The sequence below is a fragment of the Ammospiza caudacuta genome, chromosome 24, assembly GCF_027887145.1.
Source record: "Ammospiza caudacuta isolate bAmmCau1 chromosome 24, bAmmCau1.pri, whole genome shotgun sequence".
NCBI classification, from domain to species: Eukaryota; Metazoa; Chordata; class Aves; order Passeriformes; family Passerellidae; genus Ammospiza; species Ammospiza caudacuta.
The window spans coordinates 2,280,269-2,299,202 of record NC_080616.1 but is presented as its reverse complement, the minus strand read 5'-3'; the positions used below and the strand labels follow the sequence as shown (position 1 = coordinate 2,299,202).

The 18,934-nt window shown below is 60.2% G+C and overlaps 2 protein-coding genes across 2 annotated transcripts; both read left to right on the top strand.

Moving 5' to 3' along the window:
- Nucleotides 1-1,117: 1,117 nt before the first annotated feature.
- On the top strand, nucleotides 1,118-2,353 carry PHLDA3 (pleckstrin homology like domain family A member 3). Its single transcript, XM_058819566.1, has 2 exons — nucleotides 1,118-1,469; nucleotides 1,796-2,353. Exons 1-2 carry the CDS (start codon nucleotides 1,118-1,120, stop codon nucleotides 1,915-1,917), a joined length of 474 nt encoding a protein of 157 aa, XP_058675549.1. The 3' UTR covers nucleotides 1,918-2,353.
- Nucleotides 2,354-15,095: 12,742 nt separating this feature from the next.
- TNNI1 (troponin I1, slow skeletal type) lies at nucleotides 15,096-18,138 on the top strand. Its single transcript, XM_058819486.1, has 5 exons — nucleotides 15,096-15,223; nucleotides 15,306-15,395; nucleotides 15,860-16,036; nucleotides 17,341-17,451; nucleotides 17,903-18,138. Exons 1-4 carry the CDS (start codon nucleotides 15,098-15,100, stop codon nucleotides 17,446-17,448), a joined length of 501 nt encoding a protein of 166 aa, XP_058675469.1. The 5' UTR covers nucleotides 15,096-15,097; the 3' UTR covers nucleotides 17,449-17,451; nucleotides 17,903-18,138.
- Nucleotides 18,139-18,934: the final 796 nt, after the last annotated feature.

Sequence of the window (18,934 nt, the reverse complement as noted above, 5' to 3'; positions counted from 1 at the left end):
GATGGGAGCTCTGTGAGCTGAGTGGTGGCCCGGCACCCTCGAGTGACTGACTGGGGGGTGGGTGGCTGTCAGGGGTTGTCCCCATTGCTGCTGTTCTCTGCTTTTGTCTCCTCCTGGGCTGCACTCGGGGTCCCCAGAGCCCCTGCCTGGTTGGTGCTGCAGGCACGGCCTACTGTCCCAGCTGGCACTGCACCCAGCAGTCCTTGCCCTGGCACTGCAGCCCATTGTGCCTTCTTGGCTGGCACTGCACCCCAGCCCCCCTTGGCCGGTAGCACTGCACTCTGTACCCCTGCCTGGCTACGCAGAGCCCCCTGCACCCTACAGCCCTGTGCCCGTGGGGCCGCACACCCAACACCCGGTGCTGCACCCCCAAGAGCTGCTCCTGCCCCTCCAACATCTGTGCCTGCACCCCGAGCGGTCGTGCACAAGTCCCCGAGCCCTGCTCCATCCCATCCCTGCACAGCTGCCATGCAGCCCCATCCCATCCCTGCAGCGTTGCCATGCAGCCCTGTCCCTCACACACCCTGCACAGCTGCCATGCAGCCCCATCCCATTCCTGCAGCGTTGCCATGCAGCCCCGTCCCTCACACACCCTGCATTGCCACCATGCAGCCCCATCCCATCCCTGCACCGCTGCCATGCATCCCCATCCCTCACACACCCTGCACCGCTGCCATGCAGCCCCGTCCCTCACCCCGCCTGTTCACATGAAGGCCCCGAGGCCGCGCCTGCCCTCGGGCACCCCAGAAGCTCCTCCCGGGTGAAGCGGGGCTGCGCCGGGCATGGTCGGGCTTCGCCTGGGCGTGAAGGGAGCCTGAGAGCAGGAGGGGCCAGGCGAGGCGCAGGAATGCGAGTGGGAGAGCGGCCGGGCAAGTAGCGACAGCTCCTGCGAGCGCGGATCCCACACGCGGCTCGGGCAGGGAGCGGAGCCCGGCACGGGCCGGACGGGGCTCCCCGAGCCTCGGCCCCTCTGAGAGCCGCGGCGGGAGCGGCCAGGCCCGGGGCAGCACGGCCACCGCGGATCCCGGCCCCGGGAGCTCGGCTGGGATTCCCCCGGCGGGTAATGCCCGGCTGGGCCGGCGCAGGGTGCTGAGGAGCCCGGGGCCCAGCAGCCGCGATGACCCCCGAGAAAGTGCTGAGGGAGGGGGTGCTGGAGAAGCGGAGCGGGGGGCTGCTGCAGCTCTGGAAGAAGAAGCGGTGCCTGCTGACCGAGAAGGGGCTGCAGCTCTTCGAGCCCAAGGGCTCGCGGCGCAAGGAGCTGAGCTTTGCCCGCATGAAGGCCGTGGAGTGCGTGGAGTGGAAGGAGCGGCACATTTACTTCACGGTGGTGATGGACGACAGCCTGGAGATCGATTTCCGCTGCGCCCAGGAGGACCCGGGCTGGAACGCCGAGATCACCATGGGGCTGGTGCGCTTCAAGAACCAGCAGGCGATGCAGGAGGTGCGCGCCCGGCACAGCTGCCGAGCAGGTACCGCAGCCCAGCATGAGGTCCCTGGCCGCAGGTTCCCATCCCTGAGTGGTTTGGGGAACCACAGAGGGGGTCCCGTGGAGCAGGGTGGGTCTGCAGGTAGATGTTCCCATGTCCCCCTGCACTGGCTGGAATGTCCTCGTGGATTTGGCCTCTCTGTATCCCTGGACAGGGACTTTCTAACATCCTCCCTCTGTCTGGGGTGGCCTGGGGGATACAGGGCCCTTTGCTATCCTGCACGTGGGATGGGGTGGGGAAGTTGTCTGGCCCCACTCCCCAGTGCCCTCAGGATGCCCCAGCAGGTGACAGGAGCCTTCTCTCTGCAGTAGTGCAGCTGGACACAGCCCCGGTGAGGCAGCCCCGGGAATCGCAGCTTCCCAGGAGCCGGATGGAGATGGCGCTCGGCTCGGCAGGCGCTGGGGAGAACGGGATCCCTGCGGGCAAGTGAGGTCGCCGCTGTGCAGCCCGGGGACGAGGACAGTGGCCCCGGGGAGGCCGGTGCTGGCGCTGGCTCCCCCCTTGCCGGGGCAGGACAGAGGCACCGCAGGAGCTGGGCTGGCACAGCCACCTCCCGTCGGCACAGCGGGGCACAGGACACAGGCAGAGCCACCACCTGGCACTTCAGACAAGGCAGGAGGTGACATCCCTGCCTGGGGCCCCACCGCCCTTCATTCAGCTGTGTGCAGGACCCGATGCACTGCTGGGGACCCCAGGCCTCTCCTGCAGGACAGGGGATGGATGAGGCTGTGCCCGAAGGATCTGTGCCACAGGGAGCTCTGCCTGTGTGACAGTGACACTGGGACAGATGGATGTGGCTGGGCCCCAATTTTAAAAAGGGGCTGGAAAGCTGCTGCTGCAGCAGGGACCCCTCAGCAGGGCACTGAAACGATGCTGTGGTGACACAGCCGTGCTGCTGGACATTGTCTCACCCTGGGGTGTCCTTGCGCTGTGGGGGAATGGTCGGGACCCCAATTCCCTGTACCAAAACTGTCCCTTAACAGGACTTTCAGCTTCTTACTGTGGTGTTGCTTTGATTTGTGGGACCTACAGGGCACGGGAGAGCACAAATCCTGTGCAGAGCTTTGCCAGTCATGACCCCTAAACCAGCATCCCCTAGTCGGGCTCCAGAGCCCCCCAGCAGCACCCCGAGGCTCCCCGGTCACCAGTCCCGCTGCGCCCGTGTCCCCAGGGATTCCCACGGTGGTTTGTGCGCCGGTGACGCGGGAGCAGCGCTGTGGCTCCGCAGCAGGGAGGGATGGCCCTGCCCCGACAGGCAGCGCAGACAGCAGCGCCTGGAGCCAGCAGCGCTCCGCAAGCCGGAGCCTGAGCCCAGCCCGGGGCCGGAGGCGCTGCGGATCCTGCCGGAGATTTCCCGGCTGCGTGGGAACCACGGAGCGCGGTGTCCTTATTGCCCGGGCCAGGCAGCCTGCGCCCCATCCTCAACCCCTATCTTTACCCCAGCCTGCATGCCAATCTGTACTTGTACCCCAGCCTGAACCCCAATCTGTAGTCCAGCCTGAACCTCAGCCTGCACCCAGCCTGAGCCCCAATCTGTACCCCAGCCTGCACCTGTACCCCATCCTGTACCCCACAGCCTGAACACCACCCTGCACCCCTGTATACCAGCCTGTACCTGTACCCCAGCCTGAACCCCCCCCCCGTACACCTGTACCCCATCCTACACCCCAGTCTGTACCTGCACCTGAACCCCACCCTGTACCCCAGAGCCTGAGGGGTCCCATCCCCATGCAGAGGCAGCACCGGTGGCTTTGGGGACAGTGGCAGGGCTCTCTGTGCAGGGCCAGGCTCCTGCTGGCTCTGCAGGAACAGGCCCTGGGTGTTCCACCCAGCAGAGCCTCCTTGGCCAGGGGGGCTCAGAGCCGCATTTACCGAGACCCCCCCCCAGCTGGGGTGCAGAGGGGCAGGGGCCAGGCTGGGGCTGCAGATGGAGCCACACCCAAGCATTGCACAGATGGGGCTCTGCACCACCCCAGAGTCATGACAGGGACAGGGGGGCTCCAGGGGTGGTGGGACCCTCCACAGGACATGCTTCAGGAGTGGTGCCCTGTGTGGACAAGCCCCAGAGCAGGTCCCTGCACATGTGTCAGGGGGGAATGGGGTGGCCAGGAAGGTGCTGCTGGAGCATTTCCAGGGCAAGGATCCCTGTCCTGGGCTTTCCCCCAAATCTCCAGCTTCCAGAGCCAGGGGATTCAGTGAGGCTCAATGAAAGCCATGTGAGCATCCCAAGCCTGTGCCATGGTGGGTGCCAGGGTGAGGAGCACCCAGTGCCAGAGTGAGGAGCACCCAATGCCAGAGTGTTCCCAAAGTTACTAGTTTTATTCAGTGTGACTCCTTTTTTTCAATTTTTTCTGCTCTCTTGCCCCCTGTAAACAGATATTTTCTGTTTTCCAACTGCCAGCAAGGAACTGTCAGAGAAAATTATCAAGGAGAGCATGTAAGCACCAGCCGTGGCTGTGGTACATCGCTGGGCACTGATGATGAGGCAGCAGAGAGGCCACGGTACCCCAGAGCTGGGGAGAACTTCAGGCAGTCAATGCAGGGAGGGGACAATAAGGAAACACAAATCCCTGTGTCAGTGTTTCAGGTCCAGGCCAAGTCAAGCTTCTCCATCCTCATCCTGAGCCTTCATCCAGTCCAACACACATCCAGGCTCCCTGCCTGGACCCCATATCCCCCAGGGACTTTAGAGCTCCCCAGGCCTCCAGGTTTGGGATTTCCTTCTGAGCAGACACCCACACCTGCCTCATCCTCTGGGGGTGGATTTCCAGGCTGACCCTGGAGCAGGGGCTGGGTCAGAGCCCAGGCTGATCCTGTGGGGGTGGAAGGTGTGCTGGCTTCATCTCCCCTGGGAGGCCTGAATGTCTCTGCAGAGGAAAAATCACCCCGAGACTGAAAAACAAATAAACAGCCCAGAGAGCCAGCCAGGGAGTGGAGAGGGGCCAGGGCCAGAGGCTGGAGCATGCCCAGCACCAGGGACGTGGAGCCAGCGCCCTCCCAGGCAGCCTGCAAAGCAGGAGAGGACCCATGGGAAGCATTTCTTATGCCCCTAGAGGTGGGGAAACGGAGGCACAACAGGGGATGCAGGGTGGGTTTGTGGCCCCTCAGCCCCTCCAGCACAAGGGCTCCCATGGCCAGACCCCCCTGGGGCTCCAGGGAGAGGAGAGAGGTGCCCCGGGGCACCCAGAGTTCAAAGGCAGGAGCCTGAAAATCTGGCTCTGCTGCTCCCAGCCCACGGTGCCCTGTTCCAGCATCCCTCCCCACACTTCTGTGAGGGTGCCCCAGTGCTGAGGCTGCTCTGGGGGGCTGCCCTGTGCCCCCCCACCCTGGGCAGGGGCACCCACAGGGACTGGCACCTTCCCTGCAGCCCCACGGGGGTGCAGTGGGTGCACAGGACAGGAGTTTTTCCCACCTGAGCACATGCCAGGTCTGGCTCTGGGGTCAGTTTGGGGCTGGCTGGACACCCTGAATGCCAGGGAGGGCACTGGGGTCACAGCGCTGAGACAGGGAGGTGCAGCCTGATGGTGCCAATGCTTTTGTCACGTGGGAGCTCCTCCATCACCGAGTGCCCTGTGGAGAGCCTGGCACTGCCCTGCTTCTCCTGGGATCATCCCTGAGCTTGTGGGTGGCTCCTCTTCAGATAAAAATGAAAAAAAAAAAAAAGAAAAAAAAAGAAACCCCAGCTGTACCAAGTCGCATTCTGCTTTTTGGCTTAGGTCAACTGTCCAGCTTCCTCCAGATGCTCCTAAAATGATTTCATTGTTGGCCATCCTTAATGACAATTCCTAAATCACTGGATTTTGGTTTGGGACACGGCACCCACCCAGAGCTCTGCTGTCTGTGTGTCCATGCTGCAGGGAGCAGAGCCTGGGATGTCCCCAGCACTGCTGTGGGGGCTTGGCCATCCCCACTGAATCCTCCTGCACTGGTGTGTAGGAAGAAGTGCCTGTGCTTGCAGCACAGCCCCTGGGGTGCTCAGGGGGCAGGGCAGGGACTGCAGGGTCACACCTTCACTCCCCAGCCACAGGGTCCTGCTGGAGGGACTCTGTGTCCCAGGGGGTTCAGAGCTGTGCCTGTGACATTCCCAGCAGTAGAGCAGAGGCTGTGGGAGCCCAGGAAGAAACAAAACAAGGGCCCAGACATTGCTGGAGCTGCAGGGGGAACGACCAGCACATGCCAGCACCTGTACGTCCCCAAGCAGGAGCCACTGAGTGGCTCTGGAGGCAAGGGTGGCACAGCCAACCCAAAGTAAGGATACTGAGATGTGTCTCAGAGACAGATGCAAAGGTCTGCAAGTGTTGTCTTATATATCAAGAGTTCTCTTATCATTATAGTGTAAGGATTCCATGTTACCAGAGTTTCATACCTCCTCAATGTTTCTTTTCTTGTAGGCAGCTCCTCCAAGCACTGACTGTTCCTGGCCCTCACAGTAGCCATCTAACTCCTTTGACTCCCACCAATCCACTCTTTTATACCCCTGTTCTTATTTGCTACAGGTGTGGCCTGTTATCATCAGGCCTGCTCCTAATCTTTAGTTATTGGTTCAGCTGCAACTCTTTAGGGGGTAAGATTACTTTCTATACCACCTTCATACTGTATCCCCCTACATGCAAATACCCTGAAAATGTCCAAAAACGCTGTCAGGGTCCCTGCCAGGCCAGAGAAATTTTGAATTATTTGGAACAGGCTTTTTTTGCTCATATAGAATATTTTGCCTTAGGCTGGAAACCAGCCTGGAGTTTGTGATACTCAAACTGATGTCACTGCTGAGCCGTGGCTGCACTGGCACAGAACAGCCCAAATCCCCCTCCTGGTGAGAAGAGCCCACAGGATCAGCACTGGGAAGGTTTCATGTGTCACTGGCAAAGCCATTGAAAGCTTCAAGTCCTCAGTGGGTGGCTCCATTTCAATAATGTCCTTCCACTATCCCGAAGTAGGTAATTCCTCCTCATTTAACAAAGCCTTTTCCATGTGCCAGAGGCACAAGGCTGGAGCCTGTGCTGTTCCTAAAGGGCCCCTTGGCTTTTGGGGGACCCTCCCCAGCTTTGGCACCTTGTGCAAACATTTCAGGTCTCCACAAAGTATTCAAGCAGAGAAAAACAAACTGGCCATGGTATTTCTAGAAGTGAAAGGTGTTTCTTGCATTTTGGGACATTGTCCTGCTTTGGCATCCAGCCCCAGAGCTGCCTGCAATGGATTTGCCCTCCGTAGCCAAGTGGGGAGGGTGAGTCCTGTGCCCAGGATGGAGGGTCTGGCATGGGCACCCTCCTGAGCTGCACCAGCCCAGAGGGGCTCCAGAGCTTGGGGGTCCCAGAATGGGGCTGGGATAGGAGCAGGACATGGAGCAGCACATCCCAAAGGGATGAGGAGCCTCTGCCCTGCCAGGCAGTGGGAAATGGGGATGCCCTGGTGGGGCTGATGCAATGGAGTGAAGATCTGTGGGGCAGATGAGCTGAGAGAGGTCTCTCAGTCCCTAGGGAATATTTGGGATCTGGCCTGGGGCTGTGCTGGTTCCCAGGCTGGGCTGTGATGATTATCCAAATTCTGCCCCCTTTCCATCTCGGGGCATCCCTCAGGTTTGGTGGGATCTGTTCACAGATGCAGCAGGGGGAGGAAATTCCCCCCAGGGCTGCAGGAGGCATCAGCTCTTAGAGAAGCATCCCAGGAGCTTCAACTGCACTGTCACCAATCCACAGAGCAGGTGGGACTGGCTGGTTCCTGCTGGATGGTCTGCAGGAGGAACACCATGGGAGACATTCCTCAGGACATGGCCCTTCACCGCTTCACTGCCGCCTGACCCTGCAGCCTCGCAATCACCCAGCTTAGGGGGTGACCTCGCTGTCCCCTGGTCCCTGAGCTGTCCCACACCAGCACACCAGAAGGAAAACCTTCTCCCACTCCGTGGTGAGTCTGTGGGGCATCATCTGTCCCAGTCCTGTGACAAGCCTGGTGCAGCTGGGGGCTCTCCTGTCACCCCCCAGTGCTGGACTCTGAGTGTGGCAGCGAGGATGAGTCCCAAAGGACACCAGGGGCTCAGTCCCAAAGGACACCAAGGGCTTTGTCCCAAAGGACAGCAGGGACTCAGTCCCAAAGGACACCAAGGGCTTTGAACCAAAGGACACCAGGGGCTCAGTCCCAAAGGACACCAAGGGCTTTGTCCCAAAGGACACCAAGGGCTTTGTCCCAAAGGACACCAGGGGCTCAGCTGTCATTTCTAAGTCTCTCCTGGATGCTCTGGGAGCTGTTGGCTTTGTGAATTCCATCGGGGTTGATGGAACGAGGATGGTGGTTGGGAGAGGGTGAGGACAGGATTGGTGGGAAGGTTCCAGAGGAGGGGGAGAGATCCCTCCAGCATTGCTTCAAGTCCATTTCCTCAGGGAGATTGGCTTCATGTGGGGCAGCTGAACTGCTCACAGGAGTCAGGTACCTCTGCATGTGGAGTCTCCAGACCTTGAGGAGCCACTGGGCAGCTCTGGCAGCCCCTGCCATGGGTGTGGGGGATCCACCAACACTCTCCAGGGACTTGGAAAGTCCAGAGGGGGAAATGCCCCATCCTTCTAAACACATGCCAGGGGGTCCACGTGTAAGAGACTAAACACAAGTGACCTGTGGATCCCAGGGACATTCAGGGACAAGCAGCTGTCCCTGGGGACCTGCTCCTGCCTGGCTCTGAGCTCCCATACAGCTCTCTGGGAAATTTCTGCTGGCATCCATCCCCTTGGTAGCAGCCCATGGGGAGCCCTTCCCTTCAACCAGTGGCTCCCAGTAACAGAGGAATATTTGATTTGTAGCAGCAGCAGCATGTCGACAAATCTCAGAAGGATGGAATAGTCTGAGTTGGAAGGGACCCACAAGGATCATTGAGCCCAGCTCTAAAGTGAATGGGAATCAAACCCATGACCTGGGTGTTATCAGCACCCAGCTCTGACCACCTGAGCCAATCCCAGATATATATTTTTATTATTTTGCTCTGAATTTGCCTTCAGCACTGCTTTACCCTGTAGATTTCCAGCCTGATCCTTCCCACCCCAAGCAGCTCAGAGTGGTGTCCAAGGCTCTGGTGGCACCTGATAAAACAACCCCTCACCTGGAGACAGCTCCCTGTGCTGTGTGAGCCAGGGATGGGCACTCAGAACGTCCCCTCTGTGTCACTTGGGGAGGAGGGATGGGACATCCCGGTCCCCTGCCAGTCCCTCTGTGCAGCCCCCATGGCAGAGCCGGGGTTTTGAACCCCAAGGAAAAACCCCAAATCTGTGGGTCCCATTGCCCCATCCCGCTCCCTCCTCCTGTCCCCGGGTCCCAGCAGAGGGTGAAACCCGAGCCTGGAGCAGATGGCATCCGGAGCAGCCCCCGCCCCATCCCCGGAGCTGCGGGAATGCAGCGCCGTTGTCACGGGCTAATTTTGGCTGCTCTGTGCTCCGAAAACAATTCCAAGGCATCCGGGAGGAAAGATGCTGGAGGCCTGGCCCCGAGGGGGCTTTTCCTTATAAAGGTCTGACGGGGCTGCTAAAAGCCTCCTCCTCCTGCTCCTCCTGCTCGAGGGGAGAGCAGATCCTCTGTGCTGGCCAGGGAAGGGTGCTTGCAGAGTCCCGGGTGGGTTGGATGCAGGGGAGGGTTTTCTCCCCTGCCCACTGGGACTTGCTGGGTGCAATTCCCACGAGGATGGCACTGCCACTGCCAGTGCTGCTGCCACCCATCTGCCAGGCAGGGGGAAGGAGCCGGGAAGGCTCTGCAGGATGGGGCTGTCTGTGCTCCCCACCATGGGAGCTGCCCCACTCCTGCAGCTGTGTGTCCCTCTGTCCCTCCTGACCATAAAAGCCCCAGGATTAACATGCCAGGCATTGTCCCTGCTGGGCCCCACGTTGGGAATTGTTTGCTCCTAAATTTGTCCCTGAAAATATCCTGGGGAACAGGTGCTGCCTGCCCTGCAGCCCTTGTCATGCAAAAGGACATCGGGCAAGGGGCTTTGTGGGGAGCAGTGGGCACAGACAGCAGCTTTTCCACTGCTTCTTCACTGCTTTTCTTGGGGAAAACCTCAGGGCCTGTGAGGGGCCGGGAGCTGGCTGAGCATGCCAAGCTGCAGTGCTGTGCTGGGGGAGTGGGGCTGCTCCTTCTCCTTAGAGAGGGGACAGTGCCCTCTTGGTCCCCACCCCACCTGGCCTGAGGTGTGACCCCACATTTGCTGGTTTTCACCATCACCCCTCAGCAGTGCAGCCTGGCCTGCTGGGGTTCCCTGTCCTGCTCTGGTGCCTCTGGTGGCTCCCAGGAGTCCCCTTGGCCAGCACTGTCCTGTGTGTGCCCCACCGTGCAGGGCAGCAGCTCCCAGGCTGTTCACTCCCCCTCCCCTGCCTTCTGCAGCCTCTCTGGAGCTCTGTCACACCAGAGAGACACAAGGCAGAGGTGCCAGGAGGATGCAGCCCATGCCCAGGGCATCCCCAGCACTGGGCAGCCTGAGCCTGTGTGTGTGACCCCCAGAGCTCCCATGTGAGCAGGGGCTGTCCTGGGGACATCCCAGTGCCCAAAGGGGCTCCAGGAGAGCTGGGGAGGGACTGGACAAGGGATGGAGGCACAGGACAAGGGGAATGACTTCCACTGCCAGAGACAGGGATAGAGGGGAGACTGGGGAGAAATTCTTCCCTGTGAGGGTGGGGAGGCCCTGGCACAGGGTGCCCACCATGCACAGGACTGCCCCATGCCTGGCAGTGTCCAAGGCCAGGCTGGACAGGGCTTGGAGCACCCTGCCATGATAGTAGATAGTAGATAGTAGATAGTAGATAGTAGATAGTAGATAGTAGATAGTAGATAGTAGATAGTAGATAGTAGATAGTAGATAGTAGAAGGTGTCCCTGCCATGGCAGGGCTGGGACTGGATGATTTTTATGGTCTTTTCCCACCCAAACCAGTCTGGGATGATTCCCGTGCAAACAGCCCTGGAACCAAAGGGGGGTTGTGGGTGCCCTGGGAGCCAAGTGCAGTGACACAGGGGTGACCTGTGTGTGCCCCTGTGCGCCAGGCAGGGCCCCAGGTGTGAGCAGCAGTCTCAGCACGCCTGGGGTTGCAGCAGATGCCTGCAGAGGAGGGGATTTGTGCTATTTTTACCGACCACTTGCAGGCAGGGCTGGGATTCAATATCCCCCCTCAGCCCCAGTCCCGGCAGAGCGCGGCTGCCCCAGCCAGGCGTCACCTCCCTCCTGCACAGCCAGGTAAGGCACTGCCACTGCCCTGTCCCCCTGGGTTTGCTGGGGCTGAGATGGGCACGAGACCCCCAGCACTGGCACGGGACACAGAGGAACCCCCAGCACGAGGATCTGCCTGAATTTCTGCCCCTCTCTGAGGGGCTCAGACATTTCCTCTGCTCTGGGAGAGAGGATTGGTGAGGCTGCAATGGGGACAAAGACTTTGAGCTGATATTTGCCTGTTTTTTCCCAAACCACGGCAAACAGGACTGTTTGAGGAGCACTTGCTGTGTGTTCCAGCCTGGCTCACTGGTGGGAGGTTCAGGGTGGGAACAAAGGGAACAGAGCTCCCTCCTGGTAGTGGGAGAGTGCTTGTGCTTTGTCTCCAGCCTCCTGGGATGGAGGAATTGACTGTAGCTGCGTTTATGGGATTATTTCTTTTAAAGATTTCCATGATCCAGTGGTTCAATAAGCTTTACAAGCTTTTCACAGCTGGGACAGTGCAAATATTACAGAATTAGCTTGCCCAGATCTTCTCATCCCCATCAGGGACCAAAGTCTCTCTTGGATGCTCCAGATCCAGCTGGAGTCCAAAAGTTCTGGCACTGGGGATTGCTGGGGATGTCTCACTGGCACAATTGAGTCCCCGCAGTTGTTTGGGAAGCCAATTTAGGACCATTTGGCCCTAAAATGTGACTGACCTTGGTAGAGGTCGTGAGCTCGAGGTGTGGTGTGGATCCCACCCCAAGGAATGCTGGGCTCTGCTCCAGCAGGGGACAAAGGAAAGGCTGAGGCTGCTCCCAGCCCCCTCAGCTCCAGGGAAAGAAAGGCTCCTCTGCCACCCCCAGAATAAACCTGGGAGCAGGAATAAACCCAGGCTGCTCAAGGCACCAGTGCTGCCTGCTGTCCTCTGGGATGTTTGTCACAGCACCAAAAACCTCCACAAAAGCAGGAAACTGAATGTTTGATGTGGTTTGAGGACAAAGAAATTCCTGTTCTTGGGATTTCTCCTTGTAAATCCTGGGATCTGGATCAGGAGGCACTAGGGAAGAGGATTCCTGATGGGATTTTATCACATTCCCCCCATCCCCTGAACTTCATTTATTCAGGACATATCTGGCTGAGCTGTGGGGGTATGGGGAGGGAACGGGGACAAGGGAACAGAGCCAGGATATGCCCTGAGATTTGCTTGGCACAGGCTCCACACAAACCTGTGAGCAGCTGTTTCAGACCAGCTTTTCATTTCCCCCAGCAAGAATCCTTGGGGTCTAAAACAGTTTCAAAATATCAGGGGATGCAAAAGGATCAAGGCAAAAAAATCCCAGATTGTCCATTTCACTCCCAAGGAAAAGCACTAAACCCATGCCTGGAAAATGCTGTTTGAGGGGGAAAAAATATTAAAATTTCCCCCCCACGTTTTTCTGCTGCTTGGGCTCACAGGGTGCCCTGGCTGCTCAGCACAGGAGGGGTCAGAGCAGGGCCAGGGGAGCAGCGTGGGCTGGAGCAGCTGCCAGGGCTTGGGATCACCAGGCAAATGTAAAACAGGAAACCCTGAGTGTTTCACCTGGAATGTGACTGCTAAAGGACCCTGCTCAGCTGTGGGATCTGACTTAGAGAATCCCTGAATGGTTTGAGTTGGGAGGGACCTTAGAGCCCATCCAGTCCCACCCCTGCCATGGCAGGGACACCTTCCACTGTCCCAGGTTGCTCCCAGCCCTGTCCAGCCTGGCCTTGGACACTGCCAGGGATCCAGGGGCAGCCACAGCTGCTCTGGGTGCCTGTGCCAGGTCTCACAGCCAAGAATTCCTTCCCAATATCCCATCCATTCCTGCCCTCTGGCAGTGGGAAGCCATTCCCCTTGTCCTGTCCCTCCATCCTTTGTCCCAGAGTTCCTCTCCTTCTCTCCTGGAGCCCCTTTGGGTTCTGGAAGGGGCTCTCAGGTCTCCCTGGATCCCTCATTTCTCCAGGCTGGGCACCCCCAGCCCTCAGCCCGGTTCAGAGCAGAGTTGTTGCCCGTTGCTCTGGCGTTCCCCGGTTGGTTTTGGCTCTCCCATCCCTGCCTTGCCCACGGCAGCTGCAGGACAGGAGCCGACCCAGTGGGGAACCCCCGAGGCACCCCCATTTCTCCCGGTGTTTCCAGAGCTGGGGCGGGCGGGGGAGCAGCTCGGAGCTTGGGAACAGCCCCGAGGAGCCGCGGGCCGAGCCCTGCAGGGCCGGCTGTGCCCGCCGCAGCTTGCCCGGGATGCGGGCGGGGTGTCCCGGAGCGGGATGGAGCCGCGGGGCCGCTTCCCAACGCCGACAGCGCGGGGCAGCAGCGCCTCGGCATCGCTCCTGCTGCCTGTGCCTCTGTGAAATGAGATTTGCTCTTGGGTTCAGCCGCTTTCCTCTCTCGGCAGGAGCAGCCCCGCCGCGATGCCGGAGCCGTGAGTAGCTGCGCCCCGGGATCCCCAAAGCCTCGCCCGGCTGCGCTTGTCCCTTTGGGGAGGGTCCGCTGGGAGACCCTGCCCTGCCCCACACCTCTGTGCCATTCCCCTTGCAAAAACCGGCTTTAAATGCAAATTGTTTGCCCTTTCAATGTCCCAGTTCAGACCTCGGGGCTTTCCCAGATCCCCAAATGCAGATTGGAGGGGAGGGAGCACCTCTGGATTTGCCGTGAGGCTCTCTGTAGCACATTGCACAAATCCAACACATTCCCTGGTGAGCAGAGAAGGGAGGAACTCCCTGTAAATCTTTCCTGGAGCAGCGACCTGGGGATGTCCCAACCCTGTGAACCTCAGCAGCATCCAAGCATCCCGGCCCAGCTGAAGTGGGACTGGGGCAATGAGGGTGTCTGAACCACAGGGAGTGAACTGGGATTGGCACGATGGGCACAGTGCCAGCTCACCTGTCACACCTGAGTGACATTTTGGCTTTCTAAGCTGTGGCCCTGAGCTCCCACTGCATTTCCAGAGGGCACCTTCCCCTCAGGCCTGGCTCACGTGCCGGTGGCAGCTGTGAGATACAGAAAAAAGGAACCAACTGCAACCACACAGGATGCATTCCTTGACTGTCCCCTCTTTTTTTACTCTCATTCCTTGATGCCCTGTTCTCTTCTCTTGCTCTTTCTGCTTCTCCCTGGCTGCTGCCCTGCCTGCAGGGAGGTAAGTGCCTTTCCCTGGGAGAGCCCTTGGTGCTGCTCTGCCTTTGCTGCGCGTTTGTTTTCAAAGGGTGTTTTCCTTCCCTTCCCTTTCCCCCAGAGAAAATCCAAGATCACAGCCTCACGCAAACTCTTGTTGAAGGTGAGTCCCGAGGGCTGGAAACTCCCTGGGGTTTGTCTTGCTGGGGGAAAGGAGCCAGGTTGCAGCACATTGGTGGGACAGGGGCGAGGAAAGCTCAGGGATGGGCTGTGGGGAGCAGCTCCCACCCACCTCTCTCTTCTCACTCATGTGGGATTTGTGGTCCAAACAAACCTCCCCTGCACTGGGGTGGGGAGAGACCCCCACACCTTCAGCTCTGAGGCCTCAGCCCGACTGTGCTCCTGCACAGGCCTGGGAGCTCCCCGGGCTCTGCTTGGGATAAACATTGCCTGCCCCAGCAGGGCCAATGGCAGCAGCCAGCGGGAACAGGGACCCATAGACCCATGGCCCCTTGTCCTACGGCCCCACAGACCCATGGCCCCACAACCCCACGGCCCCAGAGCCTCACAGACCCACAGTGCTACGGCTCCACAGACCCATGGCCCCTCGTCCCACAGCCCCCACAGCCCCACAGCCCCATGGCCCCACAGCCCCATGGCCCCACAGCCTCATAGCCCACAGCCACATGGCCCCATGGCTCCACAGCCCCATGGCCCCACGGCCTCACAGCCCCTCATCCCTCAGCCCCATGGCCCCACAGCCCCACGGCCCCACAGCCCCACAGACCCTCAGCCCCATGGCCCCAGAGCCTCACAGACCCACGGTGCCACGGCCCCACAGCCCCATGGTCCCACAGCCCCACAGCCCCACAAATCCATGGTCCCTCATCCCACAGCCCCACAGGTCCAGAGCCCCACAGTCCTACAGCCCCACAGCCCCATAGCCCCAGAGCCCCCACAGACCCACGGCCCTACAGACCCACGGCCCCAGAGCCCCACAGTGCCACAGCCCCACAGACCCACAGACCCACGGCCTCACAGGCCCACAGCTCCATGGCCGCCCCACATCCCCACATCCCCACAGCCCCACAGGCCCTACAGCCCTACAGCCCTACAGCCCTACAGCCCCACAGCCCCACAGACTCACATCCCCATGGCCCCACAGACCCACCCAGCTGTGGGGAGGCTCTGATGTGTTTGGGGACAGCAGGGAGGGGGTGACACACGGGTCTGTCCCATCCTACAGATGTGGTGTGAGTGGCTCAGGGCAAACAGGGGCCTGTTCACACTTGTGCCATTTGCTGTGCTCACAGAGTTTGATGCTGGCCAAGGCCAAGGAGGAGTGGGATCAGGAGATTGTGGACAAGCAGGCAGAGAAGGAGAGGTACCTGTCTGAGAGGGTGACCCCACTGCACACCAGCGGGCTCTCCCTGAGCCAGCTCCAGGTACTGCTCAGCCTGAGGGTGCACTGGGCTCCCTGGGTGCGTGAGGGGCCTCACTCACCCCTCTCCTGTTTTCTTGGCCCAGGACCTGTGCAGGGAGCTGCACGAGAAGGTGGAAATTGTGGATGAGGAGAGATACGACATTGAAGCGAAATGCAACCATAACACCCGGGAGGTAGGAGGGAGGACGGGCTGGTTCCTTCTGTAAGCTCCCTCCCAGTGGCAGCTCTGGCCTGAATGGGGATGTGTCATGGACCTGGCTGGGCTGGGATGTGGGACAGGCACCAGGGTTTCTCAGGGCTGGTGTTTGCTCTGCAAGGCACCACTCAGAGCAAGGTTCATCGCTGCCCAAGGGAATCCCAAGGGAATCGGGGTCCACAGAGAGGTTCCTCACTCTCCTGGTCACGCCTTTGGGTCTGGGAGCTTCTGGTGGCACAGCTGCCCCCTGAGCAGGCTGGGCCCAGCCCATGGCCCAGCTCTGAGCCTGGTGGGGCAGAGCCCTGGTGGGGATGGTCCCATAGGAGAGGAACAGATCCCCTTGGGGCTCGGTGCTGCCAGAGCTCCTGCTTCCCACAGGGGCTCTATGTGCAAGGCAGCCAAGCAGTGACCTCCCCCCCGGCTCCTCCCCTGCCCCTGCAGATTAAAGATCTGAAAATCAAAGTCCTCGATCTCCGGGGCAAGTTCAAGCGGCCTCCCCTGCGCCGGGTGCGCGTCTCGGCCGACGCCATGCTCAGGGCTCTGCTGGGCTCCAAGCACAAGGTGTCCATGGACCTCAGGGCCAACCTGAAGTCTGTCAAGAAGGAGGACACGGAGAAGGTGGGTGACTCCCCTGGAGGCTGGAAATGGTCACACTTCCATGGGGTGCCCTTGCCCTTCTCCAGGGCACCCTGTGCTCACCCCCATCAGTCTTGAAAGAGCCCTGTGAGGCCATTCCCACTGTGGGATCTTGTGGGACCATGTGGGACCAGTCTGACTGGGCCAGGTGGATGGTGACTGGTGAGATTTAGGGATCTGAGTGGGCCAGGTGGATGGTAACTGGTGAGATTTAGGGCAGTGTCTGTGCTGCTCTTCCCTCCCAGAGTACGGGGGGGTCTCTCACCAGGGCCCCTCAGCACCATGGCTGAGCTGCACATGCAGAGTTTGATCTTGTAGGGAACCACGAGAGCTCCTGCTGGGCACAATCACACCCAGAAATCTCCCAGGGAACTCCCAGACTCAGATTAGATAAGACAGAGCAGCCCAGCAGTTGGCCTGAGATAAATGGCCCAGTCTCCACCTGCTTGGCAGAGGGGTGAGAAGGGAAAGTCTCAATGCCAGCGATGCCCAAACCTGCCTGGGGTGTGCAGGTGCCCCAGCAGCAGGAGCTGGCCTCATCCCCAGGCACAGCTGGGGATCCCCTCTCCCCAGAGGGCTTTCACCAGCTCATTCCAGCTCAGCAGAGTGAATGAGGATTGGATGAGCAGAATTGGATGAGAATCTCAATTTTCAGCAGTTTTTCATTTGTCCCCCCATTGTGGTATAGCACTTTTCCAGCCCTTTGGACAGAAAACTGTGCTTACAGCCCTGGGCACCAGGTGGAGAACAGATCTGGGTTTGTTCTAGGTGTGGTGGGATGGTGTTGGGGCACAGCTTGTAATCTGTGAATGCTGGGGGGCAGAGCAGACACCTGGGCTCCCAGAGCTGCTGTCACCTGGCCAGAGCGGCTCTGGAAGTGTTTGCCAGGCTCCCACTGTCACACCAACAATCCCAGTCACCACCAAAGGCTCAGGGAAGGTGAGGGCAATGCAGGAAGTGTTTTTACTTCATTAAAAACATTTGTCCCACTGTGCTGCTGTAAACCCAAAGTCCCACGTGGTTTCTTCCTCCTAAAGAAATCTTTCTGAGATTATTGAGCCTTCTGGTGCATGAAAGCAGCTTGGCCAGGCTTTGGGGAGGGGAGTGCCCACAAGGATCCAGAGCTCCCTGTGGAGATCAGGGCACTGTTTGCCACCTCCCCAGGACACATGGCAGAGGGACAGGGGCTTTGCCAGGGGCAGCTGTGTCCCAGCTGGGGCTCTGTGCAGGCAGGGGAGGGTCAGGCAGGGCTGCCAGAGCCTCATGCCCAGCCCTGTGCCCGGCAGGAGCGCCCTGTGGAAGTGGGAGACTGGCGCAAGAATGTGGAGGCCATGTCGGGCATGGAGGGCAGGAAGAAGATGTTCGACGCTGCCAAGTCCCCCACGGGGCAGTGACAGGTAGGGCTGATCCCCCTGAGCTCCCTCACCTCCTGGGCTGTGCTTGGAGAGACACAGAAATGTCCCCACTCCCTACAGAAAAAGGCCACCTGTCCCCATGTCCCACACTTTGCTGGGGCCTGTCCCACACCTCCCTGCCACGGGGTGCCTGCCAGCCCCCTCCTCTTCTGCTGGGTGCTGCCCTTTGGGTGTGCTGCCTGTGCCACCCTCATCCCACAGGCACTGCTGGCACCAGCCACAGCCAAAGCTGCCCCTCTGCCCTTCTGTCCCTCTGCCCCTCTGTCCCTCTGCCCCTCTGTCCCTCTGCCCCTCTGTCCCTCTGTCCCTCTGTCCCTCTGTCCCTCTGCCCCTCTGCCCCTCTACCCTTCTGGCCCTCTGCCCTTCTGCCCTTCTTCCCCTCTGCCCCTCTGCCCCTCTGCCCCTCTGCCCCTCTGCTGTTTCTTTCCCACAGGAGCACTGGGAGGAGGACCGTCCCCGTCCCTGCTGCCAGCCTGCCCTTGCTGCTCCCTGTCCCTTCGTGCCCTTCCCTGAATTCCCCCTGAGCTGGAACACGAGGACAGCGGTGTGGGAAGGAGACCTGAGCTTCTTCCTTCCAGCAGTGCCCTCAGCCCTGCTCCTGCACAGCGTCCCTTCAGCAGCCACAGGCCGTGCTGTCCCCAAGGGCCAGTGCCACCCACCCCTGCCAGCCCTGCAGAGCTGCCCCCTGTGCCCCCCGTGCCCCCTGTGCCCCGTGGCACCCCGAGATGTCCCTGGCAGCCGGATGTGCATTAAAGGACTGTCCTGGGCCGAGGCTGTGTGCACTCCTCACTGGGGAACTCTGCCCAGGGCCAGGCCACCCTGCAGTGTCCCCATGCTGGCACTCAGACCCCCTCCCTGGGCTCACACAGGCTTTGGGCTCATCCCTTCCAGGGTTGTTCCTCACATCCCACAGCCCTGCTGAGCCCCCTGGCCTGGGTCAGAGCCAGCCCTGCTGGGCTCAGGGCTGCAGAGCTCCCCAAGCACCAGCCTGGGGGAGTGGAGCTGCCTGCTCTCCATCCCCACTCCTGTGCTTCTGGAAAAGCCTTCAGAGCTCCAGACACCAGCTCCCCTCCAGCTGCCCACCACAAGCACTGCAGCTGTGGCAGTTGGGGCATTTCAAGGGTTAATTCCAGAGATGAATCCATATTTCAGGCCAAACATCCTATGCTTCCCCCCAGCCCAACCATTTCTGTGTCACAGCCCCCAGCCTGCAGCTGGGCAGTGAAGGCAGCTGGGAATGTGCCAGCTCATTCTGGAGCAGGGCTGGAGGGGTGAATTTGTGAGAATTCAAACTGCTGGGGTCTCCTGGCTGGGGGCACTGCAGGGGATGCTCAGCCCACAGGCAGAGCTGCTCTTGGCAGTTACAGCAGTGCCTTGTCTGTGTTCCCAGGGCATCCAGAGAATTGCAGCACCCCCAGATTGAAGCCCACACCACACCAGGGTGTGCTGCAGCACCCCCCATCGC

Coding starts and splice junctions, on each gene's coding strand:
- TNNI1 (XM_058819486.1), top strand. CDS start 15,098: ATGCTGGCCAAGGCCAAGGAGGAGTGGGATCAGGAGATTGTGGACAAG. Junction 15,224..15,305: donor TCTCCCTGAGCCAGCTCCAG/GTACTGCTCAGC, acceptor TTCTTGGCCCAG/GACCTGTGCAGGGAGCTGCA. Junction 15,396..15,859: donor GCAACCATAACACCCGGGAG/GTAGGAGGGAGG, acceptor CTGCCCCTGCAG/ATTAAAGATCTGAAAATCAA.
- PHLDA3 (XM_058819566.1), top strand. CDS start 1,118: ATGACCCCCGAGAAAGTGCTGAGGGAGGGGGTGCTGGAGAAGCGGAGC. Junction 1,470..1,795: donor CCGGCACAGCTGCCGAGCAG/GTACCGCAGCCC, acceptor TTCTCTCTGCAG/TAGTGCAGCTGGACACAGCC.